General features: G+C 53.7%; 1 protein-coding gene across 1 annotated transcript in view; it reads right to left on the reverse strand.

Moving 5' to 3' along the window:
* Window positions 1-7,747: 7,747 nt before the first annotated feature.
* ANKRD35 (ankyrin repeat domain 35) overlaps window positions 7,748-26,917 on the reverse strand; it is a 36,817-nt gene continuing 17,647 nt past the window's right edge. The window contains 12 exon segments of the mRNA XM_038768291.1: window positions 7,748-7,865; window positions 8,089-8,154; window positions 10,495-10,584; window positions 13,665-14,162; window positions 14,164-15,134; window positions 15,831-16,269; window positions 16,396-16,433; window positions 18,063-18,247; window positions 21,446-21,552; window positions 21,778-21,848; window positions 23,725-23,782; window positions 26,656-26,720. Of these exon segments, the coding sequence (XP_038624219.1) occupies window positions 7,800-7,865; window positions 8,089-8,154; window positions 10,495-10,584; window positions 13,665-14,162; window positions 14,164-15,134; window positions 15,831-16,269; window positions 16,396-16,433; window positions 18,063-18,247; window positions 21,446-21,552; window positions 21,778-21,848; window positions 23,725-23,782; window positions 26,656-26,720 (2,654 nt within the window). The 3' untranslated portion in view covers window positions 7,748-7,799.

Consider the following 26,917-nt stretch of genomic DNA (forward strand, 5'->3'; position numbering starts at 1 on the left):
TTGGCCCTTGGCCCGGTCCTGGCCCCGCCCCCTCCACGGGCCCCGCCCCCGGGCGCCCCCGCCCATTTCCAGCTGGAGCCGCGCACCTGATGATAATAATAATAATAATAATGGCATTTATTAAGCGCTTACTATGTGCAAAGCACTGTTCTAAACGCTCATCATCATCCTCATCATGAAATGATGAGATGAGAAGCAGCGTGGCTCAATGAGCCCGCTATTGGGTAGGGACCATCTCTATATGTTACCAACTTGTACTTCCCAAGCGCTTAGTCCAATGCTCTGCATACAGTATGCGCTCAATAAATAAATAAATAAATAAATAAATAAGTGGAAGGAGCCCGGGTTTAGGAGTCAGAGGTCAGGGGTTCAAATCCTGGCTCCACCACTTGTCAGCTGGGTGACTTTGGGCGACTGGGCCTCAGTTACCTTGTGAGCCCGCTTCTGGATAGGGACCGTCTCTATATGTTGCCAACTCGTACTTCCCAAGCGCTTAGTCTAGTGCCTTGCACACAGTAAGCGCTCCATAAATACGATTGAATGAATATATGAATAAAATGGGGATTACGACACTGAGACGTGGGACAACCTGATCACCCTGTAACCTCCCCAGCGCTTAGAACAGTGCTTTGCACATAGTAAGCGCTTAAGAAATGCCATCATTGCTATTATTATTATCATCATCATCACTTTATTATTTGTTAAGCGCTCACTAAGTGCCAAGCACATCGCACAGGGGAAGAAGGTGGGCGGCAGGAGGGGCGAAGAGAATCGATCAACCAGTAGTATTTACTGAGCGCCTACTGTGTGCAAAGCACTGTACTAAGAGCTCGGGAGGGGACAATGGAACATCAGAGGAGCGGGGGCTGGGGTTATCGATAACCGATAAGTATTGATCCTCCCCCCAACCCCGGTGTGGAAAGAGGCAAACATCCCAAACATCGGGGTTCGGGACCCCCTCCCCGCAACTTCCGGAGCTGGAAAAGTTTGGTGTCCGATGGGGGAGGGGCGGGACTTACCGGGTCGGGTCCGGTCCGGTCCGGTCCGGTCCTGTCCGGTCCTGCCGCTAAGGACGCCGGGCCGTAGGCTCCGTCCCCGCCGGGACGCTCCGGCCGCCTCGCTGCCGCCCCCTGCCGGACAGACGCGTCACTGCACGGGAGGAAGGGGGCGGGGCCTGGGAAGGGGCGGGGCATGCGCGGCGGAGGGGCGGGGGCATGCACGGCGAATGGGGCGTGGCCTGCGCGGTGAGGGGCGTGGCCTCCGCACCTGAGGGGCGTGGCTTGTGCGACGACGAGGAGGGGCCTGCGCGGTGATGGACGTGGGCTGCGCTGTGAGGGAGCGTGGCATGCGCGATGGTGGGGCGTGGCCTGCACGATGAACGGTACGTGACACAAGCAGCAAAGGGGGCGTGGCCTGCGCCGGGAGGGGCGTGGCTTGTGTGATGAAGAGGCGGGGCCTGCGCGGTGAGGGGGCGTGATGCGCGCAGTTGTGGGAGCTCGGCCTGCGCGGGAAAGGGGCGTGGTCTGCGCAGTTGAGAGGCGTGGCCTGCGAGGTGAGGCTACGTGACCTGCTCAGTTGAGGGGGCGTGGCCTGAGCTACGAAGGGGCGTGGCCTGCGCAGTTAAGGGAGATGGCCTCCGTGATGATTGGGGCATGGCCTGCTCTATGAAGGGGCGTGGCCTGCGCGACGGAGGGGCGTGACATGCGATGTGAGGCTACGTGACTTGCTCAGTTGGGGGGCGTGGCCTGCGCTGCGAAGGGGGTGTGGCCTGCTCAGTTGAGGGGGCGTGGCCTGCGCTATGAATGGGGCGTGACATGCGCAGTTGTGGGGCGTGGCCTGCTCTGTTAAGGGGCGTGGCCTGCGCGGTGAAGGGGTGTGGCCTGCGCGGTGAAGGGGGGGGCCTGCGCGACCTAGGGGCGTGACATGAGCTACGAAGGGGCGTGGCCTGCGCGATTAATGGGACGTGACATGCGCAGTTGATGGGGCGTGGCCTGCGCTACGATGGGGCGTGGCCTGCGCGATGAACGGGGCGTGACATGCTCATTTGAGGGGGCGTGGTCTGCGCTTTGCAGGGGCGTGGCCCGTGCGGTGAAGCGGCGTGACCTGCTCAGTTGTGGGGGTGTGGCCTGCGCGATGAATGGGGCGTGACATGCGCGTTTGAGGGGCGTGGTCTGCTCTACGAAGGGGCGTGGCCTGCGCGATGACTGCCGTGCTAAATTGAGGGGGCGTGGTCTGCACGATGAACGGGGCGTGACATGCGCAGTGGAGGGGCGTGGCCTGGACGACGAACGGGGCGACGCATGCGCCGTTGAGGGGGGTGGCCTGCGCTGTGAAGGGGCGTGGCCTGCGCGATGAGGGGGCGTGACATGCGCAGTTGAGGGGCGTGGCCTGCGTTGGGAAGGGGTGTGGCCTGCTCGACGAAGGGGCCACTACAAACGCGCACACACACATTCATTCATTCATTCATTCATTCATTCAGTCGTATTTATTGAGCGCTTACTGTGTGCAGAGCACTGGACTAAGCGCTTGGGAAGTCCAAGTCGGCAACCTATGGAGACGGTCCCTACCCAACAGCGGGCTCACAGGCTAGAAGGGGGAGACAGACAACAAAACAAAACACATGGACAGGTGTCAAGTCGTCAGAACAAATAATAATAATAACAATAATGGCATTTATTAAGCGATTACTATGTGCAAAGCACTGTTCTAAGCGCTGGAGAGGTTACAAGGTGATCAGGTTGCCCCACAAGGGGCTCACAATTTTAATCCCCATTTGACAGGTGAGGTAACTGAGGCACGGAGAAGTGAAGTGACTTGCCCAAAGTCACACAGCTGACAATTGCCAGAGGCGGGATTTGAACCCATGACCTCTGACTCTAAAGCCCGTGTGCTTTCCACTGAGCCACGCTGCTTAAAGCTAAATGCTGCGTGACCCTGGGCAAGTCACTGCAGCATGGCTCAGTGGCAAGAGCCCGGGCTTGGGAGTCAGGGGTCGTGGGTTCTAATCCCGGCCCCGCCACTTGTCAGCTGAGTGACTGTGGGCGAGTCACTTCACCTCTCTGGGCCTCAGTTCCCTCATCTGTCAAATGAGGATAATAATGATAATGATGACATTTATTGAGCGCTTACAATGTGCAAAGCACTGTTCTAAGGGCTGGGGAGGTTATAAGGTGATCAGGTTGTCCCACGGGGGGCTCCCAGTCTTCATCCCCATTTTACAGATGAGAGAACTGAGGCCCAGAGAAGTGAAGTGACTTGCCCCGAGTCACCCAGCTGACAATTGGCGGAGCCGGGATTTGAACCCATGACCTCTGACTCCAAAGCTCGGGCTCTTTCCACTGAGCCTCGCTGCTTGGGAGCCCCACGGGGGGCAACCCGATCACCTTGTATTCCCCCCAGCTCTTAGAACAGTGCTTGGCACATAGTAAGCGCTTAACAAATACCATCATTATCATTATTATTATTCTCTGGGCCTCAGTTACCTCATCAATCAATCAATCAATCGTATTTATTGAGCGCTTACTGTGTGCAGAGCACTGTACTAAGCGCTTGGGAAGTACAAGTTGGCAACATATAGAGACAGTCCCTACCCAACAGTGGGCTCACAGTCTAAAAATCCGTACAATGGGGGTTGAGACCGTGAGCCCCACGTGGGACGGGGGCTACGTCCAACCCGATCCGCTCGGATCCACCCCAACGCTTAGCACAGGGCCTCTCACCCAGTAAGTGCTGAACGGTATTTGAGGATGTTGTCCGCCAGCGAACTTGGCGTGACTGACTCCATCTTGTGCGTACCAACAGTAACCCTCCCATTTTGTGGGGACCGAAAGCACTCCAGCGTGTGCAAAAAGCTACATTAACCAGAGTGGCTCCTCTCTGTCCGGGATGTCCCCATCCGTCTCTATATAGGGACCGTCTCTGTATGTTGCCAACTTGTACTTCCCAAGCGCTTAGTACAGTGCTCTGCACACAGTAAGCGCTCAATAAATACGATTGATTGATCCTGTGCTGACCGTTATCTCCCGATAACATCCTGGTAACGGGGATTTTGACGTTAACCAACCCATGACGAACAACGGGTTGTAATTTAACTCAGGATCTAGGAAGGCCAAAGTTTCACGGGCGGCACGCACGCGGGAATCCTTTGCGTAGCTCGGATCGGGAGCCAAATGCAAGGAAGAAGCGGCTGGGATCTGTGCAGAGCACTGTACTAAGCGCTTGGGAAGTACAGATTGGCAACATATAGAGACGGTCCCTACCCAACAGTGGGCTCTATCAAAATAAAACTTGGAATTGTGAACCTGAAAGTGATCGCTAAATGCTGTGTGAAATTATGGGGAAAACAACAAAGATAGGCAGGACAGAGAATGCCCATGGTCTTCAGAAAAAAGCGAATCGGTATATTGTTTCTAGTGATCCTATATTTATTTTGTTAATATGTGTTGTTTTGTTGTCTGTCTCCCCCTTCTAGATTGTGAGCCCGTTGTTGGGTAGGGACCATCTCTAGATGTTGCCGACTTGTACTTCCCAAGCGCTTAGTACAGCGCTCTGCACACAGTAAGCGCTTAATAAATACGACTGAAAGAAAGAAAAAGAAAAAAAAAAAGGCTGGGAGGTCACAACCGCGGTGGTCAACGCGGCGACTGCTGTGACTGTTGGACTCTGAGATTGTCTATCTATTCTATTTATTTTATTATCTATTCTATTTATTTTATTATCTATTCTATTTATTTTATTATCTATTCTATTTATTTTATTTTGTTAGTATGTTTGGTTTTGTTCTCTGTCTCCCCCTTTTAGACTGTGAACCCACTGTTGGGTAGGGACTGTCTCTATATGTTGCCAATTTGTACTTCCCAAGCGCTTAGTACAGTGCTCTGCACATAGTAAGCGCTCAATAAATACGATTGATGATGATGAAGTAGGGTGCAAAATAGGTTAAGCGGTGGGAATCGACCGCAGGGTTCGAGAACCCAAGGCGGTGACGCGGATGGGAAGAAGGACTCGGAGACGTGAGTTTAGATGGAGCAGCAAAGGAGGAAGGTGGCCACCTTCCCGTTCACCTCCCGAGAGAGGTACGAGTGACAAGCAGCCCCGATCCCATTCCCACTGTGTCTTTTATTGAGTTACAGCAACGCGGGGGCGAGCAGTAGGAATTTCAGGGAACCAATTAGGCCCGACAGGATGTTAGAAATTCTCATTAGTCTCCATCCTCACTGCCTTGTGCAGGATGTAGTTACCTGCCTTACGACCTTGCATAGATAGGTGTTACTTGTTACTGGCCTTGAAGACACCCTGCATAGGAGAAGCGGCGTGGCTCAGTGGAAAGAGCGCAGGCTTTGGAGTCAGAGGTCATGGGTTCAAATCCCGGCTCCACCACAAGTCTGCTGTGTGACCTTGGGCAAGTCACTTCACTTCTCTGAGCCTCAGTTACCTCATCTGTAAAATGGGGATTAAGACTGTGAACCCCACGTGCGACAACCTGATCACTTTGTATCCCCCCCAGCGCTTAGAACAGTGCTTTGCACATAGTAAGCGCTTAACAAATGCCATTATTATTATTATTATTATTATTATTATTATTATTATCCTGTCGCTGAGCCTTGCAGAAAATACGAAAAGGAGTCGCTCTCGGCCTGCACAAAACGGAGCCAGTCACGTCAAGTCCGCTGGCGGACAACAGATCGGGGCCGCTTGCCTCTCGTGCCTCTCTCGGGAGGTGAACGGGCCAGTAGTCAACCTTCCTGCCTTTCCTGCTCTATCTGAACTCACATATTTATTACTCTATTTGTACATATTTATTACTCTATTTATTTATTTATTTTACTTGTACATATCTATTCTATATATTTTATTTTGTTAGTACGTTTGGTTTTGTCTCCCCCTTTTAGACTGTGAGCCCACTGTTGGGTAGGGACCGTCTCTATATGTTGCCAATTTGTACTTCCCAAGCGCTTAGTCCAGTGCTCTGCACACAGTAAGCGCTCAATAAATACGATTGATGATGATGATGATGATGATTTTTCCCATCCGCGTCACCCCCTCGGGTTCTCGAACCCCACGGCCGATTAACCCCCGTTAACCCGTTTTGCACCCTATTTGTTGATAACACGTATCAAGTGCTGAACGGTATTTGAGGACAAAGAGAGAGACCCCCTACCCGGAAGCCTTCACACCACCAGTCTGCGGACAGTGCTTGGGCACATACTAAGTGCTTAATAATTGCCATCGTTATTATCAAAGGTGAGCAGAGACCAAGACTGGGCCCGTGTCCTTCTTTATTTCCCAGGGGGTGGGGAGAAGCAGGAGTGGGGGCTTCCAACCGCATGGGATTGGGGGGCCCTCATATTTGGGGAAAATCCAGCCCCCCGGAGCCCCCTTTCCCACCTCCGCAGCCCTCCCGGTAGCCAGGACCCCCGCTCCCCACCCCCAATCCCACCCGCACCACTGCTCCCAGGCTCGATACCGCCGGCTTCAACTCGGCCTAGGAGGAAAAAAGCAAATTAAAACAGGCCTCAGCGCCTGCCCCTTCCCCCCCAACTCTCTGCTACCTGCTCAGGATTGGATGAACCCGGGGCAGGGGGAGATGGGAGGGGTCTCCCCCAGCCCCCACCCCCCAAAACATTCCCAGTTCTCTGCTGAACAATAATATTTACTCCGGGTCAGCCACGGGCAGAGCCCCCGATCCCTGCCCTGGAAGAACTCGCAGTCTGGCGGGGGACACTCATTCATTCAACCGTATTTATTGAGCGCTTACCGTGTGTACAGCGCTGGACTAAGCGCTTGGGAAGTACAAATCGGCAACAAATAATAACGATGGCATTGATTAAGCGCTTACTATGTGCAAAGCACCCTTCTAAGCGCTGGGGAGGTTACAAGGTGATTGGGTTGTCCCACGGGGGGCTCACGGTCTTCATCATCATCATCATCAATCGTATTTATTGAGCGCTTACTGTGTGCAGAACACTGTACTAAGCGCTTGGGAAGTACAAGTTGGCAACATATAGAGACAGTCCCTACCCAACAGTGGGCTCACAGTCTAATCTTTGACAGATGCGGTCACTGAGGCCCAGAGAAGTGACTTGCCCACAGTCACCCAGCTGACAAGTGGCGGAGCCGGGATTTGAACCCATGACCTCTGACTCCAAAGCCCGGGCTCCTTCCACTGAGCCACGCTGCTTATCCCAACCCAACAACGGGCTCACAGCCTAGAAGCTGTTACATTGTACTCTCCCAAGCGCTTAGTACAGAGCTCCTCACTCAGTGAGTGCTCAATTAATTCAACTGACTGACTGAGGTGGTGAAGGGAGGATTGGAACCCAGGTCCTCTGGCTCTCTGCCCCAGGCTCTTTCCACTAGGCCACGCTGCTTCTGGCTTCCCCGGAAACACTCCCAAACTCCTTGACGGGAAGGCGGGGAAGGGGAAACATTTGCTTGTGGCCATCCCAGCGCTTACCACAGTGCCTGGTGCATAGTAAGCGCCTAACAAACACCACCCTTATTATCGCCTCTTTACTTGTTTTTGCTGTCCGTCTCCCCCCTTCTAGACTGTGAGCCCGTTGTTGGGTAGGGATTGTCGCTCTTTGTTATCAAATTGTACTTTCCAAGCGCTTAGTACAGTACAGTAAGCGCTCAATAAATACGATTGATTGATTGATTGCTCTGCCCACAGTAAGGGCCTAATAAATACGATTGAATTATTATTATTATTATTATTCTGGGGAGGGGGCGTTCCGACTCACCACAGAGAAGCCCCCCCGCCCTTCCTGCTTCCGGGCGGGAGGTGACGGGATCCTGGCTCACTCCTCTTCCTGCATTTCCAGGATCCGCAGGAGAATCTCATACACTTCCTCCTCCAGGCAGCCCTGCGAGACCCCGGGCAAAGGGGGATGGATGGACGGACGGGTCAGGCCCGAGGGTCCGACCCGGGCCCCTCTCCCCCTCCACCACCTGGTCCTCCGTCTCTTCCAGGGATGGGCATCTTCGGGAATGTCGGGAAGGTGGGAAGAGGGCAAGGAACAACCGGCGGGGGGTGGAAGGGGACGGGAAGAGGGGACCGGTGGGGGATCCCACCCTCTCTCCCCTCACCCGTGCTGCGTCCAGTAGGTGGGTCCTGTAGGTAGCGATGATCTCCTGGTGGTTCTTCTGGGAATTCTGGGAATGGGGACACAGCTGAATCAATCAATCAATCGTATTTATTGAGCACTTACTGTGTGCAGAGCACTGGACTAAGCGCTTGGAAAGTCCAAGTCGGCAACATCTAGAGACGGTCCCTACCCAACAGCGGGCTCACAGTCTAAAAGGGGGAGACGGAGAACAAAACCAAACATGCTAACAAAATAAAATAAATAGAATAGATATGTACAAGTTAGAGTAATAAATATGTACAAACATATATACATATATCATCATCAATCGTATTTGTTGAGCGCTTACTGTGTGTGGAGCACTGGACTAAGCGCTTGGGAAGTACAAGTTGGCAACACATAGAGAAGGTCCCTACCCAACAGTAGGCTCACAGTCTAAAAGGGGGAGACGGAGAACAAAACCAAACATGCTAACAAAATAAAATAAATAGAATAGATATGTACAAGTAAAATAAATAGAGTAATAAATATGTACAAACATATATACATATATACAGGTATACAGGCGGGAAGGGCCTGTCTCTCCAACCCCATCTGGCACCCGGACACGGCCAACCCCGGTCACCTCCCAACATGCCCCGGGAGGCACGCTGTGCTATTGGCCTCTCCCGAGCGCTTAGTACAGTGCTCTGCACACAGTAAGCGCTCAATAAATATCACTGATTGATTGATTGTGGCAGGAGAGCGCTTCCTCCCCTGACCAAGGCCACCTCCCGATCACCTCCCAACATGCCCCGGGAGGCACGCTGTGGTATTGGACTCTCCCGAGCGCTTACTACAGTGCTCTGCACACAGTAAGGGCTCAATAAATATCACTGATTGATTGATTGTGGCAGGAAAGAGCCTCCCTCCCGGTCACCTCCCAACATGCCCTGGGAGGCACGCTGGGTATTGGACTCTCCCGAGCGCTTACTACAGTGCTCTGCACACAGTAAGTGCTCAATAAATATCATTGATTGATTGATTGTGGCAGGAGAGCGCTTCCTCCCCTGACCACGGCCACCTCCCGGTCACCTCCCAACATGCCCCGGGAGGCACGCTGTGGTATTGGACTCTACCGAGCGCTTAGTACAGTGCTCTGCACACAGTAAGTGCTCAATAAATACCACTGATTGATTGATTGTGGCAGGAGAGAGCCTCCTCCCCTGACCACGGCCACCTCCTGTTCCCCCCGCAACATGCCCCGGGAGGCATGTTGGATCCCGGCTCCGCCACATGTCTGCTGTGTGACCTTGGACAAGTCACTTAACTTCTCTGAGCCTCAGTTCCCTCATCTGTAAAAATGGGGATTAAGACTGTGAACCCCACGTGGGACAACCTGACCACTTTGTACCCCCCCCCCCAGCTCTTAGAACAGTGCTTTGCACAGAGTAAGCGCTTAACAAATGCCAACATTATTATTATTATTATTATTATCAGTGTACTATCCCAAGTGCTTAGCACAATGCTCTGAGCACAGTGAGCGTTCGATGACTATGATCAATTGATCGATTGGCCTCCCCCAAGCTGTCACTCCCCCGACCGCGGCCACCCCCTGATAATAATAATAATAATAATGGCATTTATTAAGCGCTTACTATGTGCAAAAGCACTGTTCTAAGCGCCGGAGAGGGTACAAGGTGATAAGGCTGTCCCACGGGGGGCTCCCAGTCTTCATCCCCATTTGACAGATGAGGAAACTGGGGCCCAGAGAAGTGAAGTGACTCGCCCAAAGTCACCCAGCTGACAAGGGGCAGAGCCGGGATTTGAACCCGTGACCTCTGACTCCAACTGGGGCCCAGAGAATCAATCAATCAATCAATCAATCGTATTTATTGAGCGCTTACTATGTGCAGAGCACTGTACTAAGCGCTTGGGAAGTACAAATTGGCAACACATAGAGACAGTCCCTACCCAACAGTGGGCTCACAGTCTAAAAGGGGGGAGACAGAGAACAGAACCAAACATACCAACAAAATAAAATAAATAGGATAGAAATGTACAAGTAAAATAAATAAATAAATAAATAAATAAATAGAGTAATAAATATGTACAACCATATATACATATATACAGGGAAGTGAAGTGACTCGCCCAAAGTCACCCAGCTGACAAGCGGCAGAGCCGGAATTTGAACCCATGACCTCTGACTCCAAAGCCCGGGCTCTTTCCGCTGAGCCTCAGTGCTTCTATCCTGATCCCCTCCCGACATACCCCAGGAGTCGTGTTGTCGTTGGGCCCTCTCCCAAGCGCTCAGTCCAGTGCTCTGCGCACAGTAAGCGCTCAATAAATACGATTGATTGATTGGCCGGACAATGGCCACCCTTTGGCTCCCTTCCCAACGTGCCCGGGGAAAGGGAGGACCGACCTGCAGCTGCATTTTGAGGCTGCCGTTCTCCCCGCGCAGGGCCAGGACCTCGGCGGAGAGCTCCTCCACTTTCTTCAGCAGCTCCCGGATCTGAGGGAGGAGACCGAGGGAGAGATGCAGCAGTGCTCCGCGCTTAGAACAGTGCTGGGCACATAGTAAGCGCTTAAAAAATGCCATTATGATGAGAGAAAGAGATGGGGAGAGAGACACACAGAGACCCGCTGGAGGGGTGGGAAGACCTGGGTTCTAGGCCCAGCTCCACCCCTTGCTTGCTGGGTGCGAGCCACTGACCTTCTCTGGGCCTCAGTTTCCTTCATTCAATCGTATTTATTGAGCGCTTACTGTGTGCACAGCACCGCACTAAGCGCTTGGGAAATACAAGTCGGCAACATACAGAGACGGTCCCTACCCAACAACGGGCTCACGGTTTCCTCATCTGGAAAGTGGAAATTCATCATCATCATCATCAATCGTATTTATTGAGCGCTTACTGTGTGCAGAGCACTGGACTAAGCGCTTGGGTAGTACAAGTTGGCAACATCTAGAGACGGTCCCCACCCAACAGTGGGCTCACAGTCTAAAAGGGGGAGACAGAGAACAAAACCAAACATACTAACAAAATAAAATAAATAGAATAGATATGTACAACTAAAATAAATAAATAAATAAATAAATGAGTAATAAATATGTACAAACGTATATACATATGTACAGGCGCTAAGCGCTTGGTCGGCAACATATTGAGACGGTCCCTACCCAACAACGGGCTCACAATTTCCTCATCTGGAAAATGGGAATTCAATAATAATAATGGTATTTGTTAAGCGCTTACTATGTGCCAAGCACCATTCTAAGCGCTGGGGGAGATACAAGGTGATCAGGTTGTCCCATGTGGGGCTCACAGTCTTCATCCCTACTTTACAGATGAGGTTAACTGAGGCCCAGAGAATAATGATGATGATATTTTGTTAAGCGCTTACTATGTGCAAAGCACTGTTCTAAGCGCTGGGGATCAGGTAATCAGGTTGTCCCAAGGGGGGCTCACAGTTTTAATCCCCATTTTACAGATAAGGTTAACTGAGGCCCAGAGAATAATGATGCTGATATTTTGTTAAGCACTTACTATGTGCAAAGCACTGTTCTAAGCGCTGGGGAGGTAACAAGGTAATCAGGTTGTCCCAAGGGGGGCTCACAGTTTTAATCCCCATTTTACAGATGAGGGAACTGAGGCCCAGAGAATAATGATGATGATATTTTGTTAAGCACTTACTATGTGCAAAGCACTGTTCTAAGCGCTGGGGAGGTAACAAGGTAATCAGGTTGTCCCAAGGGGGGCTCACAGTTTTAATCCCCATTTTACAGATGAGGGAACTGAGGCCCAGAGAAGTGAAGTGACTCGCCCAAAGTCACCCAGCTGACAAGTGGCGGAGCTGGGATTAGAACCCACAACCTCCGACTCCCAAGCCCGGGCTCTTTCCACTGAGCCACGCTGCTTCTCAAAATAGTGATGGCATTTGCGAAGCGCTTACTGTGTGCCAAGCACTGTTCTAAGCGCTGGGGAGGATACAAGGTGATCGGGTTGTCGCACGTGGGGCTCCCCCAGTCTTCATCCCCATTTTCCAGATGAGGGAACTGAGGCCCTGGGAAGGGAAGTGAATCGCCCAAAGTCACCCAGCTGACAAGGGGCGGAGCCGGGATTAGAACCCACGCCCTCTGACTCCCAAGCCCGGTCTCGTTCCACTGAACCCTGCTGCTCACTCCTTCCCTTCCCCACAGCACCTGTATATATGTTTGTACATATTTATTACTCTATTTATTTATTTATTTATTTTGCTTGCACATATCTATTCTATTTATTTTATTTTGTTAGTAATAATAATAATAATGGCATGTATTAAGCGCTTACTATGTGCAAAGCGCTGTTCTAAGCGCTGGGGAGGTTACAAGGTGATCAGGTTGTCCCACGTGGGGCTTACAGTCTTAATCCCCATTTTCCAGATGAGGTCACTGAGGCCCAGAGAAGTGAAGCGACTTGCCCAAAGTCACCCGGCTGACAAGTGGAGGAGCCGGGATTTGAACCCATGACCTCTGACTCCAAAGCCCGGGCTCTTTCCATTGAGCCACGCTGCTTCTCTGTCTCCCCCTTCCAGACTGTGAGCCCACTGTCGGGAGGGACCTTCTCTAGATGTTGCCAACTTGGACTTCCCAAGCGCTCAGTCCAGTGCTCCGCACACAGTAAGCGCTCAATAAATACGATTGATTGATTGATATGATTGAATGAGTACTAAGCACCGGAATCATCATCATCAGTCGTATTTATTGAGCACTTACTGTGTGCGGAGCACTGTACTAAGCGCTTGAGAAGTACAAGTTGGCAACATATACAGTCATCATCATCATCAGTCGTATTTATTGAGCGCTTACTGTGTGCGGAGCACTGTACTAAGTGCTTGGGAAGTACAAGTTGGCAACATATAGAGACAGTCATCAACATCATCAATCGTATTTATTGAGCGTTTACTGTGTGCGGAGCACTGTACTAAGCGCTTGGGAAGTCCAAGTCGGCAACATCTAGAGACGGTCCCTACCCAACAGTGGGCTCACAGTCTAAAAGGGGGAGACAGAGAACAAAACCAAACATACTAACAAAATAAAATAAATAGAATAGATATGGACAAGTAAAATAAATAGAGTAACAAACATGTACAAACATATATACATAGATACAGGTGCTGTGGGGAAGGGAAGGAGGTAAGATCGGGGGGGGATGGAGAGGGATGAATGAATGCCACAGACGGACGGACGGAGGGGAGTGGGGGGACGGGGAGGCCGTCATCATCATCATCATCAATCGTATTTATTGAGCGCTTGCTGTGTGAGGAGCACCGGACTAAGCGCTTGGGAAGTCCCAGTTGGCAACATCTAGAGCCGGTCCCTACCCAACTGACAGTCTAAAAGAGTGTATTTATTTTATTTTGTTAGTATGTTTGGTTTTGTTGTCCGTCTCCCCCTTTTAGACTGCGAGCCCGCTGTTGGGTGGGGACCGTCTCTCTATGTTGCCAATTTGTACTTCCCAAGCGCTTAGTCCGGCGCTCTGCACACAGTGAGCGCTCAATCGATACGATTGATGATGATGCTGCTAAAAGAGCGGGCTGCCGGTCCCCTCTCACCTGGGCCTCCTTGTCGCCGCAGGCCCCCCAGAGCTCCTCCAGACGGGCCCTCAGCTCCCCGGCCGCCTTCTCCAACTGGTCGGAGCGGGCTCTCAGCTGGGCGGCCTCCCCGCGGCGCCGGGCCTCGCGGGCCTCCAGCTCCCCGGCGCGCCTCCGCTCCTCGGCCACCTGGGCCCGCAGCCGGCCGCCGTCGCGGCAGGCGGCCCGGTACTTGGCCAGCAGGGCCTCCAGCTCCCGGCCCCGGGCCTGGGCCTGGGCGGCCAGGGCGGCCCGGGCCCGCTCGTGCCGCCCGCGGCCGGCCTCCTCGCGGGCCCGCAGCTCGGCCACCTCCTCGGTGGCCTGGCACAGCAGCCGCTTCAGCCTGCCGATCTCCTGGCCCTTGCCCCCGAGGGTGGCCTGGACGGCCCGCAGCTCCCCCTCCAGCTGGCCCAGGTCCCGCTCCAGGGCGGCCACCTCGGGGGCGGCGGGGGCGGCGGGGGCGGCGGGGGGCGGCGGGGTCCGGCCCCCGCCCGGCCCGCAGCCCGCGGTTCTCCTCCTGCAGCCGGGCCAGCTGGGCCCGGGCCTCTCGGTGGCGGCCGGCCAGGGCCGCCAGGCCCCTCCGCAGCTCCTCCACGGGCTCGCCGTCCGGCCCGGCGTCGGGCCCGGCCACCAGGTCCGGGGGCAAGTGGTCCCGCAGCCCCCGCAGGCCGCTGCTCTGGGCGGCCAGCCGGCGACGGAGCCGGTCCGTGGCCTCCTTCTCGGCGGCCAGCTCTTCGGCCAGCAGGTCCACGCTGAGCCGCAGCTGGCGCAGCTGGCCCTGGGCCTCCGGCCGGGGCACAAACTCCCGCTGCAGCCGCCGTCGCAGGGCCTGCAGCTCTTCCCGCAGCCGTCGTCGCTCCCCTCCCAGAGCCCCCAGCTCGTCCAGGAGGCTGCTGTTGCTCTGCCGCAGGGCCGACACCTCCCGCTCCAGCAGGCCCCGGGCCTCGGCCCCGGGGACCTCCGACCCCGGGCCCCCCGGCCCCGGGCCGGCCTCCCTCTGCAGCCCGGCCTTGGCCCGGTCCAGCCGGGCCAGGACCCGCTCCAGACGGGCCTCCATCTTCTCCCACGCGGCGGCCGCGGCCTCCGCCCGGACCTCCCGGCCGTCCCTCCCGGCCTCCGGCCCCGGCCGGTCCAGGGCCCCGCGGGCGGCCTCCTTCTCCCTCCACACGGCCCCCAGCTCCTCCCTCAGCTGCAGCAGGAGCTGGCTGAGGGCGGCCATGCCGGCGGGCTCGGCCCCGGGGGCCCCGGGGGCGGCCGCCTGGGCCTCGGGCCGGTCCCGGGACGGGTCCTCGGCGGCGGGCGACGACCGGGCTTCAGGGGCCTGGGCCGGGAGCGGCTTCAGCTCCTCCCGGGTGGCCGGGCTCGGAGGGGCGTCCTCAGCCGGGCTCTGGGGTCCCTGCTCAGCTGGACCCTGGGGGCCCCTTTGAGCGGGACTCTGGGGTCCCTGCTCAGCTGGACTCTGGGGACCCCCTTGGGTGGGACTCTGGGGTCCCTGCTCAGCTGGAATCTGGGGACCCCCTTGGGCGGGACTCTGGGGTCCCTGCTCAGCTGGACTCTGGGGACCCCCTTGGGCGGGACTCTGGGGTCCCTGCTCAGCTGGACTCTGGGGGCCCCCTTGGGCGGGACTCTGGGGTCCCTCCTGGGCAGCACTCCCGGGTCCCAACCCAGACGGACCCCTCTGTTCCCCCTCGAGCAGGTTCTGGAGAGTCCCTGGGGCTAGATTCCGGGGTCCCTCCTCAGCTGGACTCCGGGGCCCCCCTTGGGCAGGACTCCTGGGTCCCAACTCAGGTGGGCTCTGAGGTTCTTGCTCGGCTGGGGCCTCTGCTCCCCACTCGATTGGGCTGCGAGGACCCTTTCGGCCCGGACTCTGGGGTCCCCGCTCAGGTGAACTCCAGGAGACTCCTTGGGCGGGATTCTGGGCACCCCAGAGAGCCCCTTGAGCCGGACTCCTGGGCGCCAGGCCAGATGCGCTCTGGTGTTCTTTCTCAGCCGGGCTCCCCGGTACCCAACTGGGCAGAATCTGGGGACTCCTGGGTCCCTGCTCGGTGAGAATCTGGATTCCCCGCTCAGCCGGACTCAGGGCATCCCTTAGGGCCGGGCTCTGGGGTCCCCGCTCCCGGGGAGCCTGGGGTCCCCCCTCGGCCGGACTCTGGGGCGGGTTCTGCGGAGGCCCCCGGAAAGACAACAGTTCCTGCCTCCTCTTCAGCTCCAGCACCCTCTGGGCCAGCAGGTCCAGAGCGCAGCCCTCCTCCATGCCATCCCCACCGGGCCGGGGGCCGGGGCCGGGCCCTCCTCCGGACGCCGCGGGCAGCAGGAGCTCCAGGGCCCGCGCTTGTTCCCGGATCCTCTCCTCCAGATCCCGGCCCGCCCCGGCCACCTGGGTCGCGCACTCCTCCGCCGCCCGTGCCAGCTCCCCTTCCAGCTGGCACACTTTCTTCCGCTCCGCCTCGAACTTCTGCCGCCAGCCCTCCACACGTGCCGCCTCTTCCTCCTCCTCCTCCTCCTCCTCCTCGTCCTCTTCCTCCTCCTCTTCCGCCCTCCCCGGGCTCTGGATTTGGGGTCCGACCTGGGGCTCGGTCACAGAGGCCTGGAGGGGACCCCACCGCCGCCACCCCGGGATTCAATCCGGGCGCATGGGGCCTGGCACCCGCTGCCCGGCCCCTCAACGCTCCTTGGGATGGGCAGGGGGCCGAGATGGGCAGGGCGGTCTTACCTGGACCACCATGTCTGAATGTTTAACCAGCAGCTGGCCTGCAAAAGGGGAGACGGGATCTCAGGGTGCAGCTTTGCAAAGGGGCGCGTGTGTCGGGGGGCACAATCCCACCCACCTACGAGCGCAGAGCTCCCCTCTAGACTCTAAGCCCGTTGTGGGCAGGGATTGTCTCTCTTTATGGCCGTATTGCATTTCCCCGAGCGCTCAGTACGATGCTCTGCCCACGGTAAGCGCTCACTAAATTGAGAAGCAGCGTGACTCAGTGGAAAGCCTGGGCTTGGGAGTCAGAGGTCGTGGGTTCTAATCATCATCGTCATAATAATAATAACATAACGATAGCATTTATTAAGCGCTTACGATGTGCCAAGCACTGTTCTTAGCGCTGGGGAGGTTACAAGGTGATCAGGTTGACCCACGGGGGGGCTCACAGTCTTAATCCCCATTTGACAGATGAGGGAACTGAGGCCCAGAGAAGTGAAGTGACTCGCCCAAAGTCACACAGCTGACAATTGGCGGATTGGATAATCCCGGCTCCGCCACTTGTCAGCTGGGTGACTCTGGGCGAGTCACTTCACTTGAGAAGCAGCGTGGTTCAGCGGGAAGAGCCCGGGCTTTGGAGTCAGAGGTCATGGGTTCGAATCCCGCTCCGCCAACTGTCAGCTGGGTGACTTTGGGCGAGTCACTTCACTTCTCTGGGCCTCAGTTACCTCATCTGTCAAATGGGGATTAATAATAATAATATTAATAATGATGGCATTTGTTAAGCGCTTACTATGTGCAAAGCACTGTTCTAAGCGCTGGGGAGGTTACAAGGAGATCAGGTTGTCCCACGGGGGGGCTCACAGTCTTCATCCCCATTTTACAGATGAGGGAACTGAGGCCCAGAGAAGTGAAGTGACTTGCCCAAAGTCACACAGCTGACAGTTGGCAGAGCTGGGATTAAAACTGTGAGCCCCCCGTGGGACAACCTGATCACCTTGTAACCTCCCCAGCGCTCAGAGCAGTGCTTTGCACATAGTAAGTGCTTAACAAATACCATTATTATTATTATTCTTGGTGCCTCAGTTCCCTCATCTGTCAAATGGGGATGAAGACCGTGAGCCCCACGGGGGACAACCTTGATGACCTTGTATCGCTCCTCTGGCGCTTGGAACGGTGCTCGGCAGATAGTGTTTTGCAAATGCCAACATTATTATTATTAAATACGACCGAATGAACGAACAGACGCCCTCCCCCAGAACCCAGTCTGACTCAAAGGCAGCGGTCGTTTGACGGTATTCCTTCACACAATCCGTTCCTCCGATTGTATTTATTGAGCGCTTACTGCGTGCCGAGCACTGGCCTAAGCGCCAGGGAGAGGACGATAGCGTGATAAACAGATGTATCATCATCATCATCATCATCAATCGTATTTATTGAGCGCTTACTATGTGCAGAGCACTGTACCAAGCGCTTGGGAAGTACAAATTGGCAACATCTAGAGACAGTCCCCACCCAACAGCGGGCTCACAGTCTAAAAGGGGGAGACAGAGAACAAACCAAACATACTAACAAAATAAAACAAATAGAATAGACATGTACAAATAAAATAAATAAATAAATAAATGTATTCGCCGACGGGCGGGGGCGGAGGGTGGGATGGGGTGGGGGCGGCGAGGGGGTCTCACCTCCCCGGCGGCGTCGATTCAGGGCCTGCCTCAACAGCCGCTGCAGGGCCTTGTCGTCGGTGTGCAGAGCGTAATGCAGAGCGTTGCGGCCCAGGCGGTCCACGGCGCCCACGTCCGCCCCGTGGCTGAGGAGCAGCTCTGCCACCTCCGCGCTGCCCTTCTCGCAGGCCAGGATCAGGGCGGACCTGCGGGCGGACCACAGCCGAGGCCTGGGCACCGCTGCCTTGGTGGGCCGGGCACCGGGGCGCCGGGCTGGGGGGCTGCCCACAGGGAGCTGGACGTTTGCCCGGGGGTAATTATTATATAATGATATAATTAATACTATTATTTGCTACTAATAAGAAGGAACATGTTGGGGGGACTGGGGGCAGGGGGCTCCTGGCAGGACCAGGCTGCGCACAGGGAGCTGGACGTTGGCCCGGGGGTAAGCTGGACTTCCTGCCCTTACACCAGAGGAGGTTGTGGTCTGGGAAAATACAGTGTGGCCCACGACTGTTATCACTGTTATTAGCAGTAGTATAATAATATATAATGATATAATTATTATTATTATTTGCTACTAATAAGAAGCAACACGTTGGGGGGACTGGGGGCAGGGGGCTCTTGGCAGGACCAGGCTGCCCAAAGGGAGCTGGATGTTTGCCCGCGGGTAAGCTGGGCTTCCTGCCCTTACACCAGAGGAGGTTGTGGTCTGGGAAAATACAGTGTGGCCCACGACTGTTATCACTGTTATTAGCAGTAGTATAATAATATATAATGATATTATTATTATTATTATTTGCTACTAATAAGAAGCAACATGTTGGGGGTACTGGGGGCAGGGGCTCCTGGCAGGACCAGGCTGACCACAGGGAGCTGGACGTTTGCCCGCGGGTAAGCTGGACTTTCTGCCCTTACACCAGAGGAGGTTGTGGTCTGGGAAAATGCAGTAGTATAATAACATATAATGATATAATTATTATTATTATTTGCTAATAATAAGATGCAATGTGTTGGGGGGACTGGGGGTAGGGGGCTCCTGGAAGGACCAGGCTGCCCACAGGGAGCTGGACGTTTGCCCGGGGCTAAGCTGGACTTCCTGCCCTTACGCCAGAGGAGGTTGTGGTCTGGGAAAATACAGTGTGGCCCACGACTGTTATCACTGTTATTAGCAGTAGTATAATAATATATAATGATATAATTATTATTATTATTTGCTACTAATAAGAAGCAAGATGTTGGGGGTGCTGGGGGCAGGGGGCTCCTGGCAGGACCGGGCTGCCCACAGGGAGCTGGACGTTTGCCCGGGGGTAAGCTGGACTTCCTGCCCTTACACCAGAGGGGGTTGTGGTCTGGGAAAATACAGTGTGGCCCATGGCTGTTATCACTGTTATTAATAGTAGTATAATAAATAGGTAATATATAATGATATTATTATTATTTGCTAATAATAAGAAGCAACATGTTGGGGGGACTGGGGGCAGGGGGCTCCTGGCAGGACCGGGCTGCCCACAGGGAGCTGGACGTTTGCCCCGGGGGTAAGCTGGACTTCCTGCCCTTACACCAGAGGAGGTTGTGGTCTGGGAAAATACAGTGTGGCCCACGACTATATATAATGATATAATAATTATTATTATTATTTGCTACTAATAAGAAGCAACATGTTGGGGGGACTGGGGGCAGGGGGCTCTTGGCAGGAACAGGCTGCCCACAGGGAGCTGGACATTGGCCCGGGGGTATGCTGGACTTCCTTCCCTTACACCAGAGGAGGTTGTGGTCTGGGAAAATACAGTGTGGCCCACTACTGTTATCACTGTTATTAGCAGTAGTATAATAATATACAATGATATTATTATTTGCTACTAATAAGAAGCAACATGTTGGGGGGACTGGGGGCAGGAGGCTCCTGGCAGGACCAGGCTGCCCACAGGGAGCTGGACGTTTGCCCGGGAGTAAGCTGGACTTCCTTCCCTTACACCAGAGGAGGTTGTGGTCTGGGAAAATACAGTGTGGCCCACGACTGTATATAATGATATAATTATTATTATTATTTGCTACTAATAAGAAGCAACATGTTGGGGGGACTGGGGGCAGGGGGCTCCTGGCAGGACCAGGCTGCCCACAGGGAGCTGGACATTTGCCCGGGGGTAAGCTGGACTTCCTGCCCTTACACCAGAGGGGGTTGTGGTCTGGGAAAATACAGTGTGGCCCACTACTATTATCAGTGTTATTATTAGTGGTAGAATATATAGGTAATATATAATGATATAATTATTATTTGCTAATAATATGAAGCAGCATGGCTTAGTGGAAAGATCCCGGGCTTGGGAGTCAGAGGTCACGGGTTCCCGGCGCTGCCATTTGTCAGCTGTGCGACTTTGGGCAAACCGCTTCGCTTCTCTGGGCCTCAGTTCCCTCATCCGGAAAATGGGGATGAAGACTGGAGCCCCACGTGGGACAACCTGATCACCTTATATCCTCCCCAGTGCTTAGAACAGTGCTTGGCACATAGTAAGTGCTTAACAAATATTATTATTATTATTTCTTAAGAACTTATTCCGTGCCAAGCACTGTACTAAGTGCTAGGGATGGATACAAGATACAAGCTAACCAATTCAGGCTAACTCCCTGGCTTAATATTATCATTATTATTATTATTATTATTATTATTATTATATTTGCTAAGCACTTATTCTGTGCCAAGCACTGTACTAAGTACTAGGGATAGATACAAGCTAACCAATTCAGGCTCACTCCCTGGATTATTATGGTTATTATTATTATTATCATTGTTATTATTATATTTGCTAAGCACTTATTCCGTGCCAAGCACTGTACTAAGTGCTAGGGATAGATACAAGATACAAGCTAACCAATTCAGGCTCACTCCCTGGCTTAATATTATTATTATTATATTTGCTAATCACTTATTTTATGCCAAGCACTGTACTAAACACTAGGGATAGATACAAGATAACCAATTCGGGCTCACTCCCTGGATTATTATTATTTATTTATTTATCTATTTATTTTACTTGTACATATCTATTCTATTTATTTTATTTTGTTAGTATGTTTGGTTTGGTTCTCTGTCTCCCCCTTTTCGACTGTGAGCCGACTGTTGGGTAGGGACTGTCTCTATGTGTTGCCAACTTGGACTTCCCAAGCGCTTAGTACAGTGCTCTGCACACAGTAAGCGCTCAATAAAGACGATTGATTGATTATTATCAAGGATATTGGCTCCAGTAGCCCAGCCCTGATTCCAGGTGAGCGGGCCCTCACCCCGACAACGGACCGAGAGGGCCGATTTGTACTTCCCAAGCGCTCAGTCCAGTGCTCTGCACCCAGTAGGCGCTCAATAAATACGGCTGAAAATGAATGAACGAATGAGGGAAGGGGCTCACTTGTCTTCCTTGTCCGTGACGTTGACCCGAGCCCCCCTCTGCAGGAGCTGGGAGCAGATGGCCGAGTGTCCGCCCAGGGAGGCGATCATCAGGGGGGTCCGTCCGTCCTGCGGGGGAGGCGGGCCACGTTTGGAGGAGGCCCATCTTCCCGAAGTCGAGGGGAAGGGGCTCTGTCTGGGCCGCCCCCACGCCCCGGCCCTCCCCACCTCCCGGGCCCATCTGTTGTAATAGCCTCCCAAGTGCTCTGCACACGGAAAGCGCTCAATAAGTAGGCCCGAAAGGAAGAAACTGCCCCGGCCCCTCTCCCGTCCCGGACCCCGGCCGGCTCTTACGTTGTCCAGGACGTCCAGGAAGGCCTCGTGGTCACACAGCAACAACACGCTGGAGGCGCAGCCTGAGGAGGCTGAGGGCCGGGCGGGTTTTGGGGGGTGACCGGGACCCCCGGAGTCACATCAGCCTCCGCAGCTGGTCCCCCCCTCGACGTCCGCACCTCAAATTCCGTGCCCCCTCCCGCCCCTCTAATCACAACTGCGCTATTTGCGAAGCGCTTACTATGTGCCAGGCGCAGTACTAAGCGCCGGGGAAGCAGCGTGGCTCAGTGGGAAGAGCCCGGGCTTTGGAGTCAGAGGTCATGGGTTCGAATCCCAGCTCCGCCACATGTCTGCCGTGTGGCCTTGGGCAAGTCACTTCACTTCTCTGAGCCTCAGTTACCTCATCTGGAAAAGGGGGGTTAAGTTATGTTGCCAACTTGTACTTCCCAAGCGCTTAGCACAGTGCTCTGCACACAGTAAGCGCTCAATAAATACGATTGATTAAGACTGTGAGCCCCACATGGGACAACCTCATCACCTGGTATCCCCCCCCCAGCGCTTAGAACAGTGCTTTGCACATAGTAAGCGCTTAACAAATACCATTATTATTATTATTATTATTATTATTATTATTATTATTATGTAAGGTAGTTGGGTCGGATCCAGTCCCTGTCCCACACGGGGCTCACAGTCTTCATCCCCATTTTGACAGGTGAGGGGACAGAGGCCCAGAGAAGTGAAGCGACTTGGCCAAGGTCACGCGGCGGACACGTGGGGGAGCCGGAATTAATAATAATAATAATAATGATGGCATTTATTAAGCGCTTACTACGTGCCAAGCACTGTTCTAAGCGCCGGGGAGGTTACAAGGAGATCAGATTGTCCCACGGGGGGCTCACGGTCTTCATCCCCATTTTGACAGGTGAGGGGACGGAGTGCCCAGGGAATCAATCAATCAATCAATCATATTTATTGAGCGCTTACTGTGTGCAGAGCACTGTACTAAGCGCTTGGGAAGTACAAGTTGGCAACATATAGAGACAGTCCCTACCCAACAGTGGGCTCACAGTCTAAAAAGAAGAAGTGAAGCGACCTGGCCAAGGTCACGAGGCGGACACGTGGGGGAGCCGGAATTAATAATAATAATAATAATAATAATAATGGAATTTATTAAGCGCTCACTACGTGCCAAGCACTGTTCTAAGCGCTGGGGAGGTTACAAGGAGATCAGATTGTCCCACGGGGGGCTCACGGTCTTCATCCCCATTTTGACAGGTGAGGGGACGGAGGCCCGGAGAAGTGAAGCAACTTGGCCAAGGTCTCGCGGCGGACACGTGGGGGAGCCGGAATTAATAATAATAATAATAATGATGGCATTTATTAAGCGCTTACTACGTGCCAAGCACTGTTCTAAGCGCTGGGGAGGTTACAAGGAGATCAGGTTGTCCCACGGGGGGCTCACGGTCTTCATCCCCATTTTGACAGGTGAGGGGACAGAGGCCCAGAGAAGTGAAGCGACTTGGCCAAGGTCACGAGGCAGACACATTGGGGAGCCAGAATTAATAATAATAATAATAATAATAATAATAATAATAATAATGGCATTTATTAAGCGCTTACTACGTGCCAAGCACTGTTCTAAGCACTTGGGAGGTTACAAGGAAATCAGATTGTCCCACGGGGGGCTCACGGTCTTCATCCCCATTTGACAGGTGAGGGGTCGGAGGCCCGGAGAAGTGAAGCGACTTGCCCAAAGTCACCCGGCTGACAATTAGCGGAGCCGGAATTTGAACCCATGACCCCTGACTCCAAAGCCCGGGTTCTTTCCACCGAGCCGGGTCCTTCTGAGTCCGAAGCCCGGCCTCTACCCACTGGACCACACTGCTTCTACTGGTTCTAATCCGACCAAGCCCACCCCCAACTTGGAAGACCCCCTACCCCAGATGACCCCCGACCCCCAGTTCTCACCCGCCCAGTGAAGGGGGCTCCGGTTTTCTCCGTCCACTGCGTCCTCATTGGCACCGTGCTGGGAAGGGCCGAGGGTCCGTGAGCGGACGGGGGGCTGGGACCCCCACCCACCCACCTGTCCTCACCCCCGTCTCCCCTCCCAGCGGGCAGGGGCTGTCTCAGACAGTGGGGTCTCTCCGCCCCCCAAACCAAAGCAGGGTCCTCGGGGGTTGCCGGGGGACACAGAAAAGAAACGGAGGCGAACGGATGGCTCGAAGTGGTGGGGAAATAATAATAATATTATTAGTCCAGTGCTCTGCACACAGTAAGCGCTCAATAAATACGATTGAATGGATGAATTAATTAATCACGGTATTTGTGAAGCGCTCACTACGTACCAGGCCCTGTACTAAGCGCTGGGAGCAAATGGGGGCCGTCCCACGTGGGGCCGGCAGTGTCAATCCCCATTTGGCGGATGAGGGAACTGAGGCCCGGAGAAGTGAAGTGACCGGCCCAAGGTCACGGGGCAGACGAGCCGGGATTAGAACCCATGACCTGCTGGTTCCCAGGCCCGGGCTCTACCCACGAGGCCAGGCTGCTTCTCTGATCCAATTGTGTTGCCAATTTGTACTTCCCAAGCGCTTAGTACAGTGCTCTGCACATAGTAAGCGCTCAATAAATACGATTGATGATGATGATGATCCTTTATATAAGGAGGAAGGACAGCTGGATTAGGCAAATGCTCAGATGCAGGAAGGGAAGGGGAGATGATGATAATAATAACACTAATCGTGGTATTTGCTAAGCGCTTACTATGTACCGGGCACTGTACTAAGCGCTGGAGTAGATCCAAGCTAATCGGGTGGGACTCAGTCCCCATCCCCTGGGGGGCTCACAGTATACGGAGAAGCAGCGTGGCTCGGTGGAAAGAGCCCGAGCTTTGGAGTCAGAGGTCATGGGTTCAAATCCCGGCTCCGCCGATTGTCAGCTGGGGGACTTTGGGCAAGTCACTTGACTTCTCTGGGCCTCAGTGACCTCATCTGGAAAATGGGGATGAAGACTGGGAGCCCCCCGTGGGACAACTTAATCACCTTGTAACCTCCCCAGTGCTTAGAACAGTGCTTTGCACATAGTAAGTGCTTAATAAATGCCATCATTATGATTATTATTATTATTCGTCCCCACTTTACAGATGAGGGAACTGAGGCCTGGAGAAGTGAAGTGATTTATCTGTAAAATGGGGATGAAGACTGTGAGCCCCCCGTGGGACAACTTAATCACCTTGTAACCTCTCCAGCGCTTAGAACAGCGCTTTGCACATAGTAAGTGCTTAATAAATGCCATTATTATTATTATTATTATTATTCGTCCCCACTTTACAGATGAGGGAACTGAGGCCTGGAGAAGTGAAGTGACTTATCTGTAAAATGGGGATGGAGACTGTGAGCCCCCTCATGGGACACCTTAATCACCTTGTAACCTCCCCAGCGCTTAGAACAGTGCTTTGCACATAGTAAGTGCTTAATAAATGCCATCATTATTATTATTATTATTCATCCCCATTTTACAGATGAGGGAACTGAGGCCTGGAGAAGTGAAGTGACTTATCTGTAAAATGGGGATGCAGACTGTGAGCCCCCCATGGGACACCTTAATCACCTTGTAACCTCCCCAGCGCTTAGAACAGTGCTCTGCACATAGTAAGCGCTTAATAAATGCCATCATTATTATTATTATTATTATTCGTCCCCACTTTACAGATGAGGGAACTGAGGCCTGGAGAAGTGAAGTGACTTGTCCAAGGTCGCCCAGCAGAAAGGGGATGAGAACCCAGTTCCTTCGGACTCCCAAGCCGGGGCTTGACCAGTGCTCAGCACATAGTATGCGCTTAACAAATGCCATAATTATGATTTGCCCTTTTCCTTGGCCCTTATGCCCCCTCCCTCCCTGACTCCCTGCCCAGTTGCCCCTTTATTCATCCATTCAATCATATTTATTATTATTATTAATAATAACATTTATAAATAATAATGATTATTAAAAACAATATTTATAAATAATAATTATTAATAATAAATACTAATAATGGTATTTATTAAGCATGTAACTATGTGCAAAGCACTGTTCTAAGCGCTGGGGATGTGACAAGGTGATCAGGTTGTCCCCTGGGGGGCTCACAGTCTTCATCCCCATTTTACAGATGAGGGAACGGAGGCACAGAGAAGTTAAGTAATAATAATAATGATGGCATTTGTTAAGCGCTTACTATGTGCCAAGCACTGTTCTAAGCGCTGGGGAGGTGACAAGGTGATCAGGTTGTCCCCCGGGGGGCTCACAGTCTTCATCCCCATTTTACAGATAAGGTAACTGAGGCACAGAGAAGTTAAGTAATAATAATAATGATGGCATTTGTTAAGCACTCACTATGTGCCAAGCACTGTTCTAAGCGCTGGGGAGGTGACAAGGTGATCAGGTTGTCCCCCGGGGGGCTCCCAGTCTTCAACCCCATTTGACAGATGAGGTAACTGAGGCACAGAGAAGTTAAGTCATAATAATAATGATGGCATTTGTTAAGCGCTTACTATGTGCCAAGCACTGTTCTAAGCGCTGGGGAGGTTACAAGGTGATCAGGTTGTCCCCCGGAGCGCTCCCAGTCTTCAACCCCATTTGACAGATGAGGTCACTGAGGCCCAGAGAAGTGAAGCGACTCGCCCAAAGTCACCCAGCGGACAATTGGCGGAGCCGGGATTAGAACCCATGACCTCCGACTCCGAAGCCGGGGCTCTTGCCACCGAGCCCCGCTGCTTCTCTATTGAGCGCTTACAGGGCACTGGACTGAGCGCCTGGAAAAGTCCAACATAGCAATATAGAGAGACAATCCCTGCCCACAGAGGGCTTCCCCTTGGCGTCCTGTCCGCGTCCCCCCGCCACCGCCCAATCCCGGAGTCCTACCTGGAGGAGGACTTTGACGCACTGGGGCTGGCAGGAGATGGTAGCCAGATGCAGGGCCGTGCTCCCTGGGGGTCGAGGGGAGAGGGGGACGTCGTGGACGATGTGGGGGGCGCGGGCGAGGGCAGGGGGGACCGAGCCCACCACCCCCAAGCGCTTAGTCCAGTGCTCTGCACACAGTAAGCGCTCAATAAATACAATTGAATGAATGAATGAGTGACTCTATGTTTGGTTTTGTCCTCTGTCTCCCCCTTTTAGACTGTGA

This window comes from Tachyglossus aculeatus, chromosome Y4 (assembly GCF_015852505.1).
Source record: "Tachyglossus aculeatus isolate mTacAcu1 chromosome Y4, mTacAcu1.pri, whole genome shotgun sequence".
Classification (NCBI taxonomy): Eukaryota; Metazoa; Chordata; class Mammalia; order Monotremata; family Tachyglossidae; genus Tachyglossus; species Tachyglossus aculeatus.